Source organism: Gasterosteus aculeatus, chromosome 16, assembly GCF_964276395.1.
Source record: "Gasterosteus aculeatus chromosome 16, fGasAcu3.hap1.1, whole genome shotgun sequence".
Classification (NCBI taxonomy): domain Eukaryota; kingdom Metazoa; phylum Chordata; class Actinopteri; order Perciformes; family Gasterosteidae; genus Gasterosteus; species Gasterosteus aculeatus.
Genome location: NC_135704.1, coordinates 14,104,539 through 14,126,581, shown reverse-complemented (window position 1 = coordinate 14,126,581; position 22,043 = coordinate 14,104,539). Strand labels below are relative to the sequence as shown.

At 43.7% G+C, this 22,043-nt stretch overlaps 1 protein-coding gene across 1 annotated transcript in view; it reads right to left on the bottom strand.

The window, feature by feature from the left end:
- Positions 1-22,043, bottom strand: part of epha6 (eph receptor A6) — a 101,565-nt gene that overhangs the window by 58,212 nt on the left and 21,310 nt on the right. The window contains exon 3 of the mRNA XM_040201635.2: positions 16,195-16,858. Within this exon, the coding sequence (XP_040057569.2) occupies positions 16,195-16,858 (664 nt within the window). The remainder of the gene's footprint in view (positions 1-16,194; positions 16,859-22,043) is intronic.

Sequence of the window (22,043 nt, the reverse complement as noted above, 5' to 3'; positions counted from 1 at the left end):
AAGAGAGAAACGATAGCCAATAGCTGGGTTACTATGGTAACGCAGTCAGTGCCTTATGCCTCTGTTTCCATATTTGTCAGCGGATGGAGAGAGATAAGGTTTGTATGAATTAATCAAATATCTGTGTACCACTTCCAATATTCTCGCTGAAGAGGGCTCAGAGTCGGCACGCAGCTTGCGCTATTACAAATCCCACCGTTGTCCCCAGTTTGTGTAATTAGTTTAGCGTTATTGCATTCTCACGGAGCAGAGGGGGTAAAATGTGTTATTGCTTTTTAACTGAACACAGTGGGTAAACTAATTCTGCTCAACAGGATCAATAAATCATATCTGAACACATCAACTCCCTGGCGACTGGAACCTGAAGCAGTGGCCGGACCTGTGTGTGTGTGTGTGTGCGCATGCAAAATAAAGGTGTGACTGTCGTGTGTGCACCTTTGAATGTGTGCCATGTAAAAACACTGTGCATTCATTATGGGAACATGGTTTGAGCACACTGCATGTGCTGTAAAACAAAAACTGAATACCTGCGGCTCAAAATAACAACCACAATCAGCGCCACACATGATCATCGTACATCTGTCTGAACAATCTTTCGTCGCTTGTGCTCCTTCTCTCCCACGCAGTGGGTGGCTGAGGCAGTCGGTCCGCTTTGTAAAAGCCTCCCGCAGTTCGCTAATCATGTTGACCGCCAGCTACCAAATTAATGCTGTCTCTGGTGCTCGTAGGACGCCACCGAACCGACCAACATGGTCTGCAGTGGCTAAATGGACGCACCACAAGGGGCCGTTCCTATAATAGTCTGTCACACAGTCTGTGAAGGACTTGTGAATTAAATTGGAGGTTATCTCTCGAAAAAAGGATTTACAGCATTATTTTGATATTAAAATGAATGCAAAGCCTGGGTTGCCAGTAGGGTAAAGTCAGAAAAAAATGTAGAATCTTGGATGGATAATCAAATTTACCTTCATGCTGGAAAAAAAACCCCAGCAGACGGATCATTTAGTGTCTATTTTTCATGAGGTACTAGGCCACTGCAGTTGTTGGACTGAGCGAGGCGGGCGAAAACCTGAAAGCACTATTGCACAAATGAATTGACTCAAGAGGGTTCCCATTTTTCAAATAGTTGATTACCGTGATATTTGAATTTCACACCGCGGGGAACTGCTTTCTGTGGTTTTTGAATTTAGTGTCTTTTTCCAATATGCAGCTCAAAGCCTGCAATGTGATGTGTAAACAGTCAAAAAGGCTATCTAGATATGCCCTCAGGTGGACATACAGTATATCAAAAATAAGCCTGTTGAAATCATTCAAAAGTTATTGAATGTGCAATTCTCCAACAACTTCACTGAGACAAAAGGTTCTCTTAAGACAGACCTCCGTCTCTGCTCCGAAAAAGAAAAGAAACTGAAAAGAAACTTCTGAAAGTCACAAAATGATTGACAGAGTAGCTCCGCCTCTAATTAAAATACAAATATCAGACAACATGGCTACGTAGAATCATTTAATCCCGTACATATCTGTGCACTTCCCTTTCAATTAAACCCCAGTGGAGTCCTCCAGCAGTTCAAACATATTAGAAAAATGTCTTGTGTCAGAGGATGCTGCTGCAGCCCATTAGCTCATCCACAGGCAGAGGGGAGCTGACACAAGAATGAATATTGGGTAAGACTCTTTTTTTCTGTTATTCAAGCAGCACTTTGGCTGCACGTTTGTCTAAGTTTTGCAAAAGTCACGTCCTTAGGTGACTTTTGAATGTAACACAGACTACTGGGGAACCTATAGCGGCACACAGTAGCTACTGTGCCTGTATCCACCACACACACACACACACACACACACACACACACACACACACACACACACACACACACACACACACACTCCCCTGGCAATGAAAAATGAAAACTCCTAGACTATTATTTTCCGTCTTCCTGTTAAAACATTGCTTAATGACAGAGCGGGGGAGCGAGGGAGATTATAATTAGCGAGCAGAGGAAGCTTCATTAAACCTCTTCTTTCCCGTCCTGCCAGGCACTGTCCTGATGCAAGACTCCCACTGCCATTATCAAGGACTACATGGTGCCAGGAGGAGATCAGACGAATCGTCCACTCAGCTGGACACTGCTGATGTCTTGACAAATTGAATGCTGCATGGAAATGTAAATCTTTGAACAGCGGTCAATCTTGCCAATCCCTTCATGTTAAACGTCAGCACCAGGTGGACGTGTTTATGGTGATGCTGAAAAAAGGGGTTTGCCTGTAAAATAAAATATAAAATGTGCAACTTTAGAAAACATCAAATTGGCAAATAAAATCTCTCTCTCTCTCTCTCTCTCTCTCTTTCACAAGAAACAACCTGTAACAATGTAATAAGAACACAACGAGGGCTTTCTTAATACTAAATGTCACCTTTTTTTAATGCTCAAATAGAAATGAGTTCATATTTCAATCCAAACGTTTTAAGAAGTTCGGTTATAACTTGATTTTTTTAGCACTGAGTGAGTAGAGGACTGTCAGGTTGCACGATTGACAACAAAATGAATGTGCATTGAAGAAGGCTTTCGTCTCCGTACAAACATGCACACGTCTGCAAGTCATACATTCAAAAATGGCCGTGGGTTCGGCCTGTTTTTAAACTTGTGCATGACATTTATTTATTTAAGTCTCAGTGATGCCAACTGAAAGGAAAGTGTGGGAGAAACGCTGCTCATACACTTGTTGGTGAGGGTTGTTGAATAGTGAAAGGTTCCCGTATCCCATTACATCCTTTCTACGGATAGCATGAACTCACACAAACACATCCACACACACGGCTTTTCTTAAAATTCTGCTTCTTTCTGTTCATCTTCAAGCCATCACAGTGTATCACTTTATTCCTCCTTCAAAGCTCCGGAGAGACGACTGTTTACTGAGTGAAAAGTGAAATGAGAAATTCCCATTGCCGCCTAATTGCGTGGCAAAAATCGATCGCGTAATAGATTCCTTCTCGCTGACATCCAGTCTCCCCGACGGCACAATCAGACAGACAAATCAGAAGACCGAGTGTGTTTCTCTGTGTGGGCTGTTTCACGCTGCGGGTTCAGTGTGGTCAGACATCTGTGTGATTGCTTGAAGCCGGAAAAAGGCCGATTGAGGCGCTGCGATATTCACTTCTGTTTAGTTTGAGATGAGCTCAAACGTGGGCGATCCGATGCTAGACGACAAAAAGCAAATAAGAAATGGGAGATGCGAGATTGAAAATGTGACTTTGTGTACTCTGTGATCAGGATGACTCCACTGTGTGGAATGCAGTACAAAGCCACATATTTACACCAGTGTCTTCAATTTCAGTAAAGAATTTCTACGCAAAGTCTAACTGATACAGGTATTTGATTAAAAAACTTGTTTATAAATGTTACATTTGAACTAAGCACTTGAGTTACCTACAGGTCCTGTGGCCTTCACGTTGTAACCTGCACATTATGCAAGAGGTGAAAATCCAATAAGCAATGCACAGACTCACATACGGACGCAGGCCTTAACCTCAACCTTCTAAAAAATACTATTTTAGGGCTTTGTTTAAGGTATGGACACCATCCCAATCAGCTGTCCTTGAAGCGATAATTCCTTTTGCAAGAAGCTGCAGGCAGCTGTGACTCCGACAAACAACTGTTTTCCAGCAGGTGATCATCCTGAGCCCCAAAGCAGCTGCTGACAATCTCAAGCAGAATTGTAAAAAGCCTTCAACTGATTCAGCGCACGGCCATTGTTTCTCTCCCTCTCCTCTGTCTTATCTTCTCCTGCCTGCTGGATATTCAGCAGACGCTGGAGTTGTCCTCCTGCTGCACTCTGGAGCTGGAGGAGACCTGTGCTACCTGCTCCCTCATTATGCTGGTGACAAAACGCTTCTCCCCCCCTGCAGAGCAAACTGCAGATGTGAGGAAAACTGTCGGCGTCACCGAAAACTGCATCGGAGAGCACAAATTCTGTCCGTCTGTCTGTTTGGCTGAAAGAAAAACAGCTGAACTCCCGTTTCGTTGGGAAAACAAGAGTGGAAATCACACGCTTTGAACCGTACAACAAGGTTGGTCGCCAAAGGTCTCGTATTAACGCTCCGCCAAGAGAGCAGAACCAAACGGCATCGCTGCGGCATCAGCTCAAATCCCCCGTCTTTCATTGAGCCCGTGCTAAACCCCGACGAACAAAGGACAAGAAACAGAGTCCTGTACCTGGCTGGGCTCCTGTGTAGAGACACAAGAACGCACACAAAAATAGAGGTACGCCCAATGCTATCAAGTGATTTAAAGAGATTGGTTGTATTAATACAATTCTTACCTACCTTCTATTATAATCCACTCACTGCATTAAACTCTTTCTAAGCCGACATACTGCTTACAGCCCCATTCAACGTTTGGGACGGTGGACTTTTGGCCCCTTGCACTAATTCCACAAGGAGCTTTTCCCAGCTTCCCAGGTAGGAAGACGAACAGCTTTCCCGTGCACACATGGAGGTAATGAACTGCTCAGCGGAAGGTTTATTAGTTTAATTTGGTCAGAGACGGCGATAGTGCTGACAACGTCCACTGCTTTGTTTTACCTCTCCTGCGCACCTGGTGCGCATTAGACAACATTCAATTAGGACGTAGCCGCCGCAGGGTTTGTCTGGGGAAACGCGGCCGGGGTCAGAACAAAATACACGGTGCTGGAAAGCATCGCACCGTCACTTTCTCGTGTGTTGCTTAGTCTAGTTTCAAATGACTGGTAAAAACAGGGAAAAGGATAACGGAGGTACCAGGACGTACAGCCGCGTGACAGATACATGATTTAAAGCGCTGCAATATAGAAGAGAAGGCACAACAAATATCTACTTTCACCTCTACTTCCGGATGTCAAGCGGGTGTCAATCATGTTGTCTTTTTACAGAAGCTTATTTCCACTTCTCTTAAGATGTGTTTTTGACGTTGACAAGAGGCAGAGAGGTCGTGGATGAACTGCTCTGGTTGCTTTGTAGCTACGTGAAATGGAAGCTAATTATTTTACAAAACCATAAGTCGAATAATGTTGTGTTATATAATGATCATTGTCAGATCTTTACTTAAGTTTTTAATAAATGTCCTTGTATTGTAAGCCTGACTAAGTAGGATGTGGAAATACAGGAAATATGAAGTCCCAGCGTCAACAAATCGAGATCGGCTTCTTATGAAGAGTAATAACTGCCCGGTTCTACTGCCCATCCTAGTCTCACCCTGCAAGAGAGATCCGTATCAGATGGAAGAGGTAGGGGGCAAACACACACACACACACACACACAGCATGAAACAAAATGATCCCTTTCATTTCCCCACACATGAACTGGACCCCAGTTACTTCTGCACCACTGCAACTTCAAAACTGATACAGTGTGTGTGTGTCTGTGTGTGTGTGTGTGTGTGTGTGTGTGTGTGTCTGTGTTTCTTCTGCTGTTTGGAGCTTTGACAACAACAACAGCTGGCGGTATTTTTCACTTACAGCACCATTTCTTTTAACTCGCGCTGATTGAAAGGAGACAGGGAGAGAGGGAGAGAGAGAGACCCAGGTGGGCAGTAAGTGCCCTCTTCATTGATTCTGTGTCTTTTATCGGTGTGTGTGTGTGTAACAACAAACAGACGGGCACTAGGTTTAGAGGTTTGGGTCTGACACTCTTTTGACACAGACGCAATGTCTCTGATCCTGTCCTGCTGCTGTTCACACTCAGGAGGAAGGGACTCATTTACAGTAACAAACTTATTGTGCTAAAAAGGGTCATCGGGTCTGCAGAGAGAATAATCAGCTCCAGCCTGCTCTCCATCCTTGACCTTCAGAGTATACATATATATATATATATACACTTTAGGGTGTACAGTACTGTATCCATAGCCCCAGATTAAGAAGAAGGCAGTTAACATCTTCACCTGTCACTATCACTTATTAATGCCACACATGTCTATGCAGATGTGCGTGTCCTAAAGGTTCAGTCACATGCTTTGCATTGACCTTCCTCAGTGTACTTAATTGTCCTCTTGTTTTCAAGGTCAATAACCCCTCGACGGCTCCAACCATGGAACATGTATCAGTGTTTGTCTTGGGGGTCATTTTGTTTGATCTTTAAATTATTTTCTGTGTTGTCTCCATCGCGTTCCCTTCGATGTTTTCCTGCTGCAAAAAACAGCAGTTGTCATGGTGTGGTTCACTTCCTGCCTTAGTTTTCTGCCACTCGTGTCCCCGGGTAACTTCACTTCCTGCCTTGTCCCGTCATCCCCTGTGATCGTCTAATAGTTTCCACCTGTGTCCAATCACCTGCACCTCCCTTGTGTATTTAAGCCGTGTGTCTCTTGTGTCACTTGTCGCGTCATTGTCAATCGTCCTGGATGTTCGTAGTTCCCGCCTGCCGTTTTTCCCCTTTTGCCTTTGTTGCCTTTTGGACTGAAGTCTTTTTGTGTTCGAACTCCGCATTTGAGTCCTGCCTTCCCACGCAGACAGAAGTGAACTCTTTGCCGTGTCCGGAGTGCAGCACAGTATACTACGGATGTCAGGAGAGGTGACGGCACTGAGCGGTCTAATTGTAAACACTTTCATCGTTTTCTCTCGCAGCCGCACCGTCATTACCTGCTGTCACTCTGAATGAAGACAAGGAGAATCCTTCACAGATGGAGACACGGGGGCAGATCAATCCGCCATAAAACAAGCTGCATTGGTTCATAAATCAGGTCTCCAGGCTCGGCCTTCGGCTGCCCAATGAGCATCGATCAGCTTGAGCGGGATGAGTTGCCTACTAGCAGATGATGATGGATAATAGGGATGCGTAACCACATAAGTACACACGCTGCCAAGAATATGAGAAGGAATACACATGTGCATGCCAAAACATTCAGAAAGACACACAGTCTACCACACAACCCCGTTTAGAAAATGATAAATGTAAAACCCACATACAGAAAGAGACTCACACACTACCACAAGTCCCTCAGAAGAAAAGCGTACACAAGAAAAAACACACTCCCACACATATATATTATGAAATTATACCATTACAAAGTGCTCTTTAGTCTCTGTAACCATTGACCTTTACTGCATTATAAAAAGTCCCTTTTGCATTTTTTGGGGGTGATGTGAAACTCCGATGAACATCCGTTAGACTAGTTGCTGAGGCCTAATGGTGCCGAGTGTTACCATTACAAAGAGTGATGACGCTTTGAAATGGCCCCACTAAGGGCAATATCCTAACATCCAGCTGATTTGTGGCCGAGTAGTACCACTTAAGATGGAACAATTGTACATGAGTGGCACCAGTATGTGCAGAGAGAAATGAAAATACACCACGTACGGCATGCGCACTTTGGTTTTTAATTCCCCCTTCAGCCTTCCTTCTTACATCACTGGACACTGCATTTAGAAACTCACATTATTTATCGCACTGTGGCTGGCAAGATAAACGGACAAACCCATCTCGATTACTGCTGCCAACACAGATTATATTGATGGCTTCAGACATTTCTCCCCGTTCTGCATCCATGGATGTTACCTTCAATGTAATGTTATAGTCAATGTTAGAATTACAAGATAGTGAAGTTGTTGAATGAATAGGTTTTATTGACTTTAACCTCAAACAGAGCACATGTAACACATGCTTTGTACGGTTACTCTCCTTCTCGTGGGCGGTTTAAAAACATTATAAACTTTATATGTATTCAATTTACAACTTCAGAGTGTGAGATTATCAACATTTAAGTTGCCGTGCGCGACAAAGTCCTTGGCCTTACCTAACTCGTCCCTTCATTTTAACCCTCTCCACCTCTCCACCAAGGCAAGTGCGATTCCTCACACGTCTATGAAGAGGAGTGAGTCACCATCTTTTTGCAGCTCTTCAGCTCTGAACTTCGTCCCCTCTAGTTAATCTCACCGAGGGAAAAAAAAAACCAACCCAATTACAGCTACTCTATTTTATCCGTGTCCAAAACACTCTTCTGATGCCCTAAGCCCACGTTTTAGCCTAATCAATAAAGTCGTCAGCGAGAACTCAAACAGATTCCATCCGGCACATTCTGAGGGTTCATTGTACGTCTGTACATTTTAACGGGGGGGAGGTCAGCCAAAGTTCAGGCCTCAATCCACCCGAGGGGGAACGGCTTCACACCACGGCCGTCTCTAGAACTGACCCAGTTCTGCTATCGCTGCTTGCCGCATTCAACGGCTGGATTAAGTCTATCCACAGGACGCTTGTGCGTGTGTAGGAGTGTGTGTGTGTGCGTCCGTGCATGTGTGTGTGTGTGTAAATCCACCAGTGTGACTAACAAGCTTGGCCGTTGCAGTTGGGGCAGATTGAGAGAGAAACTGGTAGCTAAAGCCTTTTATGCCCCGGGGTCATCGTCTCTCGTGGGGTTAGGAAGAGTATCATCGAGGTGAAGGTTCTGAGATGTTTGGAATATATTCCCATTCACACAATTTGTCAAAAAAAACCAACATATATGCTCTCAATAGCCGTGTTTCCGTGTTTACATATATTTAATACAAAATGTAAAGTACTTAGTTAAAGGCTGCGGGGAAGTATTTTTCTTTTTAACCCTCACTTGACCATACCTTGTTGAAATCAATTTGATGCGCTATTTCTATAACTTATTTTTACATTTCAACTTTTCTTACTGGAAAAAAAAGTTTAAATGTAAAAATAACCAACGTCCAAGAAGGACATGCAAAATGTAACGTAAATCCCTGCACCGTGTTAGAGATTAAAATGTTTGTGTGCTAAAAACAAGCCTAAATAGCCTTTCTGATTGGAGGTGGGAATGCATGACACGTACATTTCAATGCCAACACCACCAATTTAAAGCAGCGCTGTAACATCCACCCACTTCGGTGCGTGTGAGATTGCTCTGAGCAAGAAAAACAGGTGCATGGGCAAGAAAGAAGCTAGCTAGTGCATTAAATGGGAAATTGTGTTGATTGCATTGTAAGTAAAGAAATTCTGCCTCATTTGTCAATATTCACGGGAAAATCTGGATTGTGAAAGCGATGTCTTCATTAGAACCCTTTTTTAAAAGCCGTCTCCACCTCTCATTCATATTCACATGGCTGATGAAACGTGCATGTATTCATTATGGGACAAACAAGTGATAACTCTTCTGCTTAACGTCGGTGGGAAAAACAAACTGCCGCTGAAGAGAAACAGAGTTGTCACTGAAGCTGAACCCCCAGTAACCCTCGTTTTTTTTCTTTTATTCTTCTATCTTCCTTTTTGCTCGGGAGGCGCTGTCTCCAGCTCCTAAAATGTTCTTTCATTTATGACATGTCGGCTCTTCAATCCAGCCCTGTGATGTCTTATCTGGGCCATGTCGCTCCATACGTAGCCTTTAATGACTAATTCAGTCTCCTGGTCTCTTACGTACCGAAATAGAACACACACATGAGGAGAAAATAAAAAAGGGGGGGGGGGGAATCAATGGAAATGTTGCAGCGTCTGACAGGACGGCGCTCGAGGAGATGCAAAAAAAACCAACAAAAAAAAAACAAAAAGGAAAGAAAAACATCACAGGGTGTCGCTTGCTTTTGTTTTTCGGGAGGGAGAGAGAGAGAGAGAGTATGCGGGCGGCGTGGAGACAGGCGGGAGCAGTATGTATGTATGCAGGGTGCCGGTACATCGGGGAATTTTTTTCAACCGTCTTTGATCACTTCCCGGCTTTGAAGTAACTCTCAGTGAAGGAGGGGGGGGGGGAACCGAGCAGAAGTCACCGCAAGTTCACATCGCAACTAGGACTCGCGAAAAAGCTGCAATCTGCATAATTTATTCTTTAAACTGTTAAAATGAAAAGAGATGAGGAGATCTCTAGGTGCCCAACAAACCCCCCCCCCCCCCCCAAGCTTGACAACCTCAATTAAACACTCTCCCTCTCCATATTTGTTCTCAATTACAGCTTGAAGAGCGACAACGCGAGGGGCTCCTAATGCTCATCAAGTGACTGATTTAAAGAGAGACAGTGGAAGGTGGAGCGCCAGCGGTTTGAACAAACCTAATTGCAACGCAGTTAAAATGAGAAAACAAAAGAGAGCCGCGTCGAACACAGGAGTAAACGCGCCCGTTACCGCGCACCTACAAACGTGCGTTTCCTCTCCGGTTCCATCCATGCGACAAAAGCTCAGACGAGATGCGGCATTGTCCGACAGTTTGTGCTTGTGTGCCAATGCCTGTGTGATGGCGGCGTTCATCCCTTCTGAGAAGGTTTCTGCCTGGTGAGTGGTGCTCTCCGCAACCCAGCTATGATCCCATCAAGTCAAACGCCAAAGACTCCGAGCGGACTTTTTGCAATATTTCTTGGTACAATCTATTACGCAAACATCATCGCAAGATCGTTGTTTACATTTTTTTTTCTGCCGCAGAGAGAATTCCAATATGGCAACCTAGCTCAAACCTAGTCTAACAAAAGCTCAGCTAAATCACCGGTGATTAAGGAGCAGTGTTATGGTAATATCATTTAACAACATATCGCCATTGGTTTAAAGCCTGGTCTCGTTGCGTCTCCCGCCCTTTAACGTTGAGCGAGTGCAGATCCAGCTGTGGCGTGAGCGGAAAGATGGCCGCTGGGTTTCGCTCTTCACTCACGCAACAACCTCCACGGTTTTGCTACAAATGGCCTCCATTTTTCACTCTGCCAAGAGGCCATTGATCCCGACGGTCCACGGTCAACAGCTTTGAGCAGGACAAAGGAGTCCCACGTGTCAGTAGGACAGTTCTGGAGGGTTTTGAAGACCATGACAGCTCACAAAGCATCCATGAAAACAATTTAAACATCATTTTATGCTTTCATTCCAAGCTGTGAAGGAGCCACCTGCCTCCCACAAGGTTATAACTTCTTTCTCAACTTCAAAATCCGGAGGACTTTTTGTATTCTCAATACTTAAAACTTCAGTCTTATGAGATCTTTACACGGGCCATTATTCAGAGGTTCGCTGAGCTTAATGAGGACGGGGGAAATGAGCATTAGCATACCGCCGTCGTTCAAAGAGCCTTCAGTTATATTATTTTTGATGGCTGCCGAGGCAAATGCTAATACAATGACCCCCCTCCCCCTCCCCCTCCCCCTAGACAACAAACAAACGGCTGTGCATTGAAATACAGCACTGTATTGTTTGCATTGACGTACTGTAAGTACAAAGGACACGTACGTGTCACCGTGTCTGATGAGAAACGTCTTGAGGCTTGATGGGTGGATGCAGACTAAGGGAGTTGATTTCATGCTGAATGAGGAGGAGCTGGAGAACCTGATTTACCCCAGCTTGGCCCCCTACGAAGAGACCTCGCAACTCCGTTTGTGGCCGTTGATGCCGAATGAAGTGGGGTTACATTTATCCAACAATCTGCGCTCCACTACTAGCACACACCAACACACTATCTCTCTCTCTCTCTCTCTCAATTCCTCTCTCTCTCTCTCCCTCCCCCGCTCTGTCTCTCTTTTCCAGATACTCCCAATTAAGCCTGAAGGGTCATGCTTGTTAAACTAAAACTATCCTTTTTCGAAATGTCACAGTGTCTCCCTGCAGTGTGGTCCGTCTGTAAACAGCCATGTTGCTGATGCCAGCCAGAACCCCCCCCGGTGCGTCTCCATGTATGTGTGTGTTGGTTAGAAGATATTTTGTGGAAAGCCAAATGTTGTCTCGTGCAATTCGAGCTCTTGTGCGTGTCGTGTTGACCAAGACGCCGGCTGTTCATGTGCGTGCTGCACCGAGTCTTTTCCTCGGCGTGTGTGTTTTTCCACGGGGTTCATTATGAATGCTTTCACCTGTGCAGCTTCCCCTCTGTGTGTGTTTGTGTGTGCGTGACATCTCATTTTGCACGCTGACAGGTTGAAGGATATGTGCTGTAATTGTTGTCTGACTGTCGTCATGCTGTAATTGAAAATGTCTCGTGTGAAACTTTCTCCAGGATGTGTAAACTAGCATGCCAATTAAGATTAATGCAGCTGCTCCAGTTTAGCTGCCCCATTACCTACGTGCTGCCTACCTTAAACATCCAATATGCACCCGGTGGCATCCAAATGTTTGCTCAAAATAGAAGTCTGAAAAAAAACTGTCATCATTATTTGTGATTTAAACATTTATATACAAATTGTGAAAGATGAATGCGGTATTTGATGATACGATCAAATAATGGTAAATATGGCAAGCTTTGCTTTGGAACACACTTTGGAACACTTGGTTCTTTTTCTTTTGTTTTATTATGAAACACTTTTTTAATTGAATAGAATATAAAGCAGCACAAGTGAAGTAGCAAAGTGTCGCAGAACTATTTATTTTTACTCCTTGGGGATATTCATCCTTTTTTTAAATGAGAGGTGCACAGTAATGTGTGGGTTACTGCATTAGTTCAAAATGTAAATAGAACGCCAGGGAGAAGCATTTGTTCTGCACATAACAAATAGCACCCAGCTCCAAATACCCTGGTGCACATGCACATATAAACAAACACACACACACACACACAAGCACCCTGTGATTACATTATTCATAGCGGTACAGAGAGCTCACCCAGCAAACACAGAAGAGCTGCTGTAAAACACCGAGTGGTAACAGCATCAGCTAGATTGTCTTACAATAACAGGGATGGAGGGACGAGGAAAGACGTAGCGAGAGAGACTGAATGAACGTGTGTGTGTGTGTCAATCATTTAGGTGGAGCGAGGTGTCTCATTGCATTAACACCACGGCTTGGTCTTATTGATGTTTTGGTCGGTTTGTGCGCGTCTGTCCGTGTGCAACTCTATATTTAGACATAGGCACACTAGCCCGTTGCCTGCATGACTGCTGGAAGGGAAGGGAGAGGAGGTGGAGGTGGAGGTGGAAGTATATATATATATATATAGACACACACATGCATACATATAGATACAAGCATACAAACAGAAAGATAGCGATTGAGTGAGACTACTGTATGCTCCTGGAAGAAAACAAAATTTTAAAAAATATGACAAAATAACATTTTAGTCAGCAACACACAATGCCCCTTTCAGGTATTTAAAGCAGAAAATGCCTCGGTGCAGAGTACATAAAATATATTTGTATCAAAGTTCCATGAACGATGCTCCTGTCACAAAAGACAAGGGAACAAAAGTACCTAATGGAGATAAATTGTGTAAGGACGGTTAGCTTTACAATAACACGCCCCTTTCTCTGCCTTCTCTCTATGCCTCTGTTACCTCTGTTTAGGGAGGCTATGTGCAACAACCACTATGAACCATTTGATAAATACCTAATATCTCATGTGGAAAAAGAGTCCCTTCATAGTGAATGCAGAGAACAACACAATGGCTTTGTGTAGTTGCACCGTTCATTGTTGTGTTTGTTTCAAACAACGCAGTTGTGCTATTACGTCAAAAAGGGGCATTAGTATGCATCAACATTGACACACACACACACACACACACACACACGTATATTCTACCCTGTAATGTTTTGTGGTCTGATTTTAACAACAATTAATCATTAATGGTCTTAATTAGTCAAAAAACGTTTTATTTTTCTAATTAAAAAAAACAACTTTGTGAATAATTTCTTGAGGGTGGTCAAATTAATCCATTGAAGCTGTAGTAGATTAGTGTAATAGTGCTGAACCATTAGCAGGACTGTGTTTTCAGTCACTCGTCCTTCATGCAATCATGAAAACATCTCCAAAAATATACAAAGAAGTCAAGTAAAAGAGTGCTGAAAGGAAGCGGTTGCCAGTGTGAGTCTACACGGAGGAGCATGTCAGGTGAAGGATTGACTGGTTGTCAACTGGGAATTGAAGCAATGGCTGAGCCAGCCACCCCAGTGTTTCTCCTTCAATGCCCAAGGCGTTCCAGTGGTACCTTGTGTGCAGGCTTTTAATAAAGATGCTTGTTTAAATCCTGGAACAATGAGCAAGGGCTGCATTTCAGCTCTGACATTGCAGTAAAATGCCATCACATTGCCCAAAGGGCTAAACTCAACCCAACTGTGAAATCCGATTCTGGTAGAGAGAGAGAGAGAGAGAGAGAGAGGGGCGGAGGATAGAAAGGAGGGAGAGAGAAAACGACTGTGGTGCGTAGGGCCTATAGGGATGCAAAAAGGTGCCCGTGCTGTCATCACTCACTGATCCAAATGGAAAAAGAGCAGAAAATCACAGTTTTATAACATAACTATGATGGATCTGACGTGAAGCAAACGCATCCCGGAGAGATTTGAGGAATGCTTTACAGGTGGCGCCACGTCTAACGGTCACCTCTATGGAATAATCAAACATACTTTGCAATATGTTGTTTGCTCCGCAAGTTAATTCATCATTATACCGTTTCTGTTCTGTCACCGCAAGACTCAAAAACAATATGTAGCATTGAGAAAATGAATGCAAGGGACAGAAATAAATGAAGTCACCAGTGGGATTCAGTCGGGCTCTAATCACAGCTGCAGTTTAACCCCTCGCCCGCTGATTGCCATGCAGCTGCGAGTGCAGCTGGGACGCGACGACGGTCCGTGGCACAAGATTAATCGCAATCAACTGAACAAGGACATCTGGTTCTGGATGGATGCGAGAAGAGCAGTGAATAGTATTGAAATTATTTTTGGAAAGAGCACCAAGCAAGTAGTTGGCCGTGATGTCGGGCAGATGTGGAGGGGAACAAAATTGCACTCTGTCATCCAATTTGTGTCAATACTTCCAGCTAGTGTGGTCCAAGATCGTGCAGGTAAAATCAATAAGTCGATCAAGTGACGACATAACATATATATCATTGCTTTCACCTTTTTGTGGCTAGTTTCTCTTTCAGCAACTTGTAGATATATTTATCTACAGTAGACTGTAGACATGTGGATCAGTTGGCCCGACATCAGGCCTTTACACGGCTTGAAAAGATGTTGCATTGCACCTTCATGCAGGTATATATATATATATTATTTTCTACTATTGCATTCACAGTGAGCAGCACCACCAGCGATAACCCAAAGCCCGTATCACAGAGTCGAGGATCAAACTGCTACCGAGCCGGCCGAGATAATGTGTCACACCGAGGTAGCACCTGGGACAGCGGGGGGGTCCACTGAAAATCACCACGTTCCTAGACGCTCGCACAATCACACACACGCACGCACACGGGCACACGCACAATCCGTTTCTATGTCAGTATATATATATATATACACACACGGACACAGTACAAACCCACTGAGGGAGTTCTGATTGTAGGGTTTTCATCTTCAACTTCAACGAGTACATCCTGGCCTTGCAAAAATGATCTCTTTAGAATCTCTGCAGTATGCAAGAGGCCAAAAAAACATAGAGCCTGCGTAGTTTCACATGTGAGGGGTGGAGTGGACCAAACCAGTAGTAGACTAAATGCCGTAGAATAAAGAGGATGGTGTCGAGTAAACCTCGCGTGAGATAAACTATAATAGAGAGGGTGTGTTTTCAGTTGAAGAATATTCTCATTCGTCTTTCATCATCTTTCAGCCGACAATACTTTTTGCTGTCAGAAATCGTCTTAGTTTAGGAAAAAAACCTACTTGGTTACGTTATGAAATAAATTGGTGGTTTCGGTTAAAATAAAACCTTTCAGGCAGAGACCCCTGAACATTCCGGTCTTATTCTCCACCCAGTGAGCGAGTGAGCAGTGAGCAGTAAACCGGGGAAGCAGAGGAAAATGAAGAAGGCATGATGAGCAGCCGAAGGAAATGAAGATGAGATGAGAAAGATAAACTTGCTATTGCAAAACATTTTTGTATGAGGATACAGCAAATGGGACAACATATGTACAGTTGCAGGCACAAAAAGACTAATTTTGTAGTTGTTGAATGCATTAACATAATTACACGTGAAGCAAATGGACACAAATCCCTGCAGACATTATATCGGACGCTGTCTGACTGGTTGATGCTTCGATAAGTAAAGTATTTAATTTAGAGGAAACCAACTTCGTTGGTTATTATATCACACGGTATGTCATATTATGATATTATTGCAGAACTATAGGAATAAAGAAGACAAATGTGAATTGGATAAGAGTTGAAACAATAGTAGGGCATTCATATTTAATGGATATTAGCTTCCAAGTTGGCAGTGCAATTCACTTCAGTCCTTTGACGGCAAACTAACTGGAGCATTTCTCTGTGTTGCACGACCTGCTAGAGTCTCAACGTATGCTGCGTTGATGAATCTAAAGCTTAAATATTGAAAAAAGGGGCAAAAAAACCTCACCAGCACATGCGCCGTCAACCTCCTCATACGCAACGCTGCAGACGCATCTTCCCAAAGGGACCAACCAGTCTCCATCAGCTCCACAGAACAGTTTGGGTGTGTCTCTTTCTTCGGCGTGGTCGACACAAGCCCCCCGCACCTCCACCAGCGACGAAGAGTCCACACGAGGCACCGTGTCGGGGAACGAGGCCAGGTTCCTCAGCGTGAACGGACATTTCTTATAGTAAACCCTCACTGAAACCAGAGCAATGCAGGCGCCGATGTCCTGAAACGCCAGGTAGAAGCCCTTCCGGGTCATGGGTCCCACCTCGCGCACCTCCGTGTTGAGCTTGAGGATGCGATCTCCGAGGTCCATCTGAGTGAAGCTCTCGTCGGCGGCGATGGTATCTATCTTGGTGTACTGCGGGGGCTTAAATTTGACACTGTGAGACTCGTCGGTCTCGTGGTAGAAGAGGTTGAAGGTCTCCTTGCAGGTGCCGGACACCCACGGGATGGAGTTGCAGTCGCGCAGGGTGAAGCGAAGCTCCACGTAGATCTTTTGGGCGGCCTGCCGGGAGATCCAGTTGGAGCGAAGCCAGTTGTTCTGGTTGGGCTCCATCACGTTGCAAACCTGGAAGGTGTGGATGGGTCGGTTGTGCTCGTCCATCTCCGTGATGGCATCCCACTAAATGAAAAGAAGAGGGGGGGAGGGGACAAAGAATAGCAATGAATTAATCAATAGTAATTAAATGATAAGACAAAAAGTATAGTAGTGCCTGTGGTGACCAAAGCAGGTACGTCTGGTCGACACTGTGGTTTTATGAAGTACATTTTGTCCTGCTTGTGGCACTTAAATCTATAGCACGGGGTCATTGAAATCCAAACGGCTCGTCCCTTTTAGAGTATGAATGTGATCAGCTAAATTATTTGCAATCTTACTGTTTCTGCCGTTTCTGGGACACCTTGTGAGAAGACAACTCGTGGGCCGGCAATTGAATTGAGAATTGATTTGACATCGTCCTCCGTTCAGGGTCCACAAAACATCGCGGTAAAGAGGTTTGTTTTCGTTTGTTTCAGGGAAGAGTCTTCTTAATTATACTAAGGGACCTTTATTGTTAATATTTCTACTTAGAATAACCAAAGCACTGATTGGAATTTGGTTTTCTGAGAGTGTTGGTCAAGTGAAATTTAAAAAACAACAGTTTGAATCATAACATGTCAGACAAATGGTTACGACATTTGGACAAAAATGATGAACAGAAAGAAGATAATCATTAACACTGGCCCGAAAGAAAAATAAAAAAACAAGCTGAACAATCTATCTGTATGTTATCCCGTTAGGTATTTCAAGGAAGGTCCTCTTGAATGCTGTCTGACTCCAGCTGCCGAGTCATCAGCTCTGCAACTCCCGGGTCACATGATCAGGGCGTATGGCAGCTTTGCAGGGTCGTGAGGTTACCTGTCCCCATGTTGATGGGAGAGAAGTTAATGGGGGTTTTTAGCCCCCTGGTCCTGCACAGCGCTCTGTTTTTATTAGAGTGGGGACTGGCTACATGGGCGACCCCAAAACCACCCAACACTGACCTCCAAGAATCAAATTACTTGCCTGGGAAAAAGGGCTCTTAAATCAAGCATCGGAGCCTCCACAAAGGCCTTTTCCTTTGAGCGTGTCCAGCTTTATACTTAGACTCATATCCAAACCATTGTACCTAATCTTTATATGGTGGGGGTTTGTTTTTAAACTATTACATCTCATACTATTACTTGCACACTCGCACACCTAATAGCCACAATAGTCAAGAGAGATGCAAGCGGGAGGTCAGGTGAGGACGGCCAACAATGAAGTTTAATTAATTACCAACATGCATAACCATCGTTTTGTGTTGAGAAATTGAGGGACCGCGTGGCACATTCGCAAACCCACACTTTATGTCCCTATTGGCTGGAAAACAACTGGTTTACAGGCACAGTGCAGTAACTTTCTGTTAATTTACCAATACTATTTGCCAGGTAAGCTTGCGCATGATAAGCTGTTTTGCACTTAGCTAAATATTACCTCTTGATGAGAGTACTAATCAAAGCCAAATGTTTGCTTTCACATACTCATTATCCTTTTTAATAACATGTTCTAATTCAATCATCCAAGGACGACGGGCTTTAATCTTCTCTCCCCTCAAGGTGTAATTGTTGAATTACAGTCAATCAAATAGATTTTGATTAAATGTGATATTAGATTTTGTCGGGCATACCAAAGAAATGCAGTGTGTGCAGGTAAAATATGCTTAATGTGTAATTAAAAGCATTAAATCATGTTCTAAATATGAGGGGAATTCACCTCTATTAACTTGCAGCAAAGAAGGATGAGTACGACAGATTGACAATCCATTGTGTCCAGCTTCCTGCACTAATAGCATAAGTGGGGGATGAATATTTTAATTTGAGTAGAATTGGTTACCTTTATCAATAATCAGATTGAACCTAATTTAACCCTAACTATTTGCCTTTTGTTACTGTATTTCAGTATGTTTTCTGTATTAAGTTATGGTTCAGCTCTATGACAGACACAGTCGGGATTTTTCACGTCTTCCCACTTATGCAATACACTATAAAATATATTTTTTTAAATCCCAAACCTCTAAATCTAAAATGTCTGGTCATGTAACTTAAATTTGCTGATTTGGACCTGCAGCAGGAAAAGAGCATGAACACACTCGGGCTCCAAAGCTTTCGTTTAACAATAGTGATCGCTACAGAGTCACAGGGGGAAATTGAGATTATACAGGACGATACCTTGTCTTGGTTTCCAAAGGAAGTGTTTGACATTTCAACATTGGAACCATGACTTGGGAATCAGGAAGGTTATCATTAAAATGTATGGAAACAACCACAAGCTGTCTTTGTTGGAACACACAAATAAACTGAGTTCTTTCTACATTACATTGTGTGACTGCATCAATGGCTTCAAAGGATGACACCCTATTTGATGAGCCAGGTGATGTTGCTGGAATCAAATTTTTTCGACACCAATTACAATACACATTCACTTCATGATGCTCGACATTAAGGTGAAGAGTTATGTGTCTCGATTTTTTTGCTATTATCGTTGCTAAGGCCGGATCGAGCCATTCACCGATTCCCAATCTATCGCCTATGGTATGTGACCACGATGGTCGATCCCGTATCCAGGCTGGATTCTGTACTGAGGGGATTGGATTGGATTGATTAAGATTATTCGATGTTCTTACATTCTTAGTAACATGGGGTGTGGTAGAGAGATGACAGAACAGGAGATCAATAAAGCCGCGGAGAATCCAACGTATCAAGTATGCTGCTGAGAGTGTCAGCAGGAGATACGGGAGATTTAGGAAAAGTTGGGAAGCAATTAAATGAGCTCAAACAACACTGTAGATGGACCGTGGCCAGAGACAGTGAGACAGAGGCAGAGACATTATTGTGGTTTGTCCCTCAGGGGAAAACAAACCGCAGTGATGGAGACAAACTGCCAGACGAATCGCTAACTAAATACCGTTCGGAAATGATCTAAAAGCCTCCAAGACTCCGGCTAATAATGTCACGCTGTGTGGTGTCTTCACTTTGAAATAAGTCACTCCGCTGCTTCAGGTTTACAAGAGCTGTAAATTGAGCCTTTCCAAGTTGTCTTCCAGGCAATAAAAAGCATTTCCCCTTAATTGACTTCAAAATACAAAGGGTCGTTCCGGGGACATCATCACACTTTGGAATCACGAAACCTGGCGGGACCGCAGCCTTTTTATCGTCGTATTCGCCGTCTGAATAAGAACTTCCTTTTCAAAGTAAAAAAATAATAACTTGAAGCGAAGCCACCTCAATAACTTGCCGTCCAGCCTTAATAACGTGCATAATTGAAAAAAAAAGCGGTCAGAAAACGTGGCTGATTGATTGCACCCCAGAGACCGAAGCTCTTACAGCCCATCCCTCTCACACAGGAAAGAGAGCTGGCCACGCGCCCGGAGAGGAGCTCCTTTCATTTAAACTGTGAGACCTGCAGCCCTTTTAAACATAGTGTCATAAGCCGCTCCACCGGTCTTCGATCTAAATGAAACACTTAACGATTCCCAACGTTCTTGGTTGGGTGGGGGAAAAAAAGAAAGACACAAATTAAAAGTAAAATATTGAGTTTTATGACCAACTATTAAAAAATTAACTTAATTATTGGGCTTTTTTCTGAAAGAAAAATCGCTCAATCCGTTGATACATATTTATATTATTGTGCAGTAATATTTCAATTCCTTACAATAAATGTACGGAAAAGGTCGAACATTAGAAAAAACAGAATTTCCCTAAAAATATGTATGAGCTATCTGTGTGGCTGAATAATGAATAATGAAAATAAATGCAGTACACCTTTTTATCCGGTGGCTGCAAGTCAACAGGCCCCAAAGCAATTATAGGGAGGAATTTCAAATGCCCTGTGGGAAACGAGGACGCTGCGTGTTGTATATTGTTGCCGTGAAAGACGAATACAGTCAAATCACAGGTGTTCGTTTGGGCCGCAGGAGACTCGATCCGTGTAAATATTAATAATGGAATTTTCTTTTGTCATCACCGGAAATGCAGGACTGTGCGCGGCGTCCTGGGGCCTCGCCTGCTTTTCCCAGAACCAAACCTGCCCGCCGCTGTGGTCACACAAACAATGTCGCAGGGAGCAGGTGGGTTCGTCCCTGGTTCACGGAGGCTTCTTCAATTAAAGCAAAGATAAAGACCAGCAGCTTCCCTTCTTCAGATCGTTCCCACTATCCACCTTTCTTGTTTATCCTTTTATTGTGTTTTCTCTCCCTCATCCGGATAACAATCTTTTGACACGATTTGACTCGCAGACAACAAAACCTTCAATGCTTTTTACTTCACCGATGTGAGGACGAGCTAATCACCTCCAAAACAGCAAGAATCACTCCCTCTGCTGGACTCATTTCTCTCTCGTGTCCTTTTTGCCGTTAACTTCACAGCCGGGGCGACTGGACCGTCACCATACAGAGTATCAGGTCACTGTTTTACTGGGGAAAGCCACCACTTAGCATCAGCCGGTATCAGCCAACATGCCGCACTGCTTTGTGAATCTTTAAATACTCATTAACTCCATTACTGGTATGTTAACACTTGACTAAATACTGTGGCAGAAAGTGATCACGTGATCTGAAGGGTCAGAGTCTTAAGACATTTAATTGGTTCTTCGTGTTACGCAGTGTTTTTAGATCGCTTATCATCCAGAGTGCATTCTTTAACACAGCAATTAATGTCATTTCTTTGTATCATCCCTTGTATATTATTATTTTTGTATCCGTTTCTAATCTCTCACTCCGTTAGTCCTCCATCTCCCTCTTCTTTCCCCCCCTCTCTGGTCTTTCTGTTCGCCTCACATCCGATGGCCGCTCAGCTTCCACCGTACCTTTTGTCTCTGTGTGTGTGTGTGCGTCTGTGTGTGCGCGTGCGTGCGCGTGTGTGTGTGTGTGCCATGACAGTGACACCAGGATTGAGAGATTTTTATTTAATCCCAGAGCCCCCCCCCCCCCCCCCCCCACGGTGATGGATGAAAAAGCTCTGCCTCTACCTCACACATACACGTAGGAATAGCAATAGAAATGAGGGAGATGGATGAAGAGTCTTTGCTCACCAGGGAACTTGGTGTCAGCTCTTTGACTTTATGAGAAAAGAACAAACAATGAAAAGAAAGTAAAACAAGAGGGAAAAGGGGAAGAAAAGAAAAGTGCAAATGCAAAATTTAATGTGTTCCTTGAGCTTTTTATTGATTTCTGAATATTAAAAAAAAAATCACACTTCTGAATGAATGCGTGATTGAAATCCCCGGGCGACTCCTTCAGGAACCATTTAAT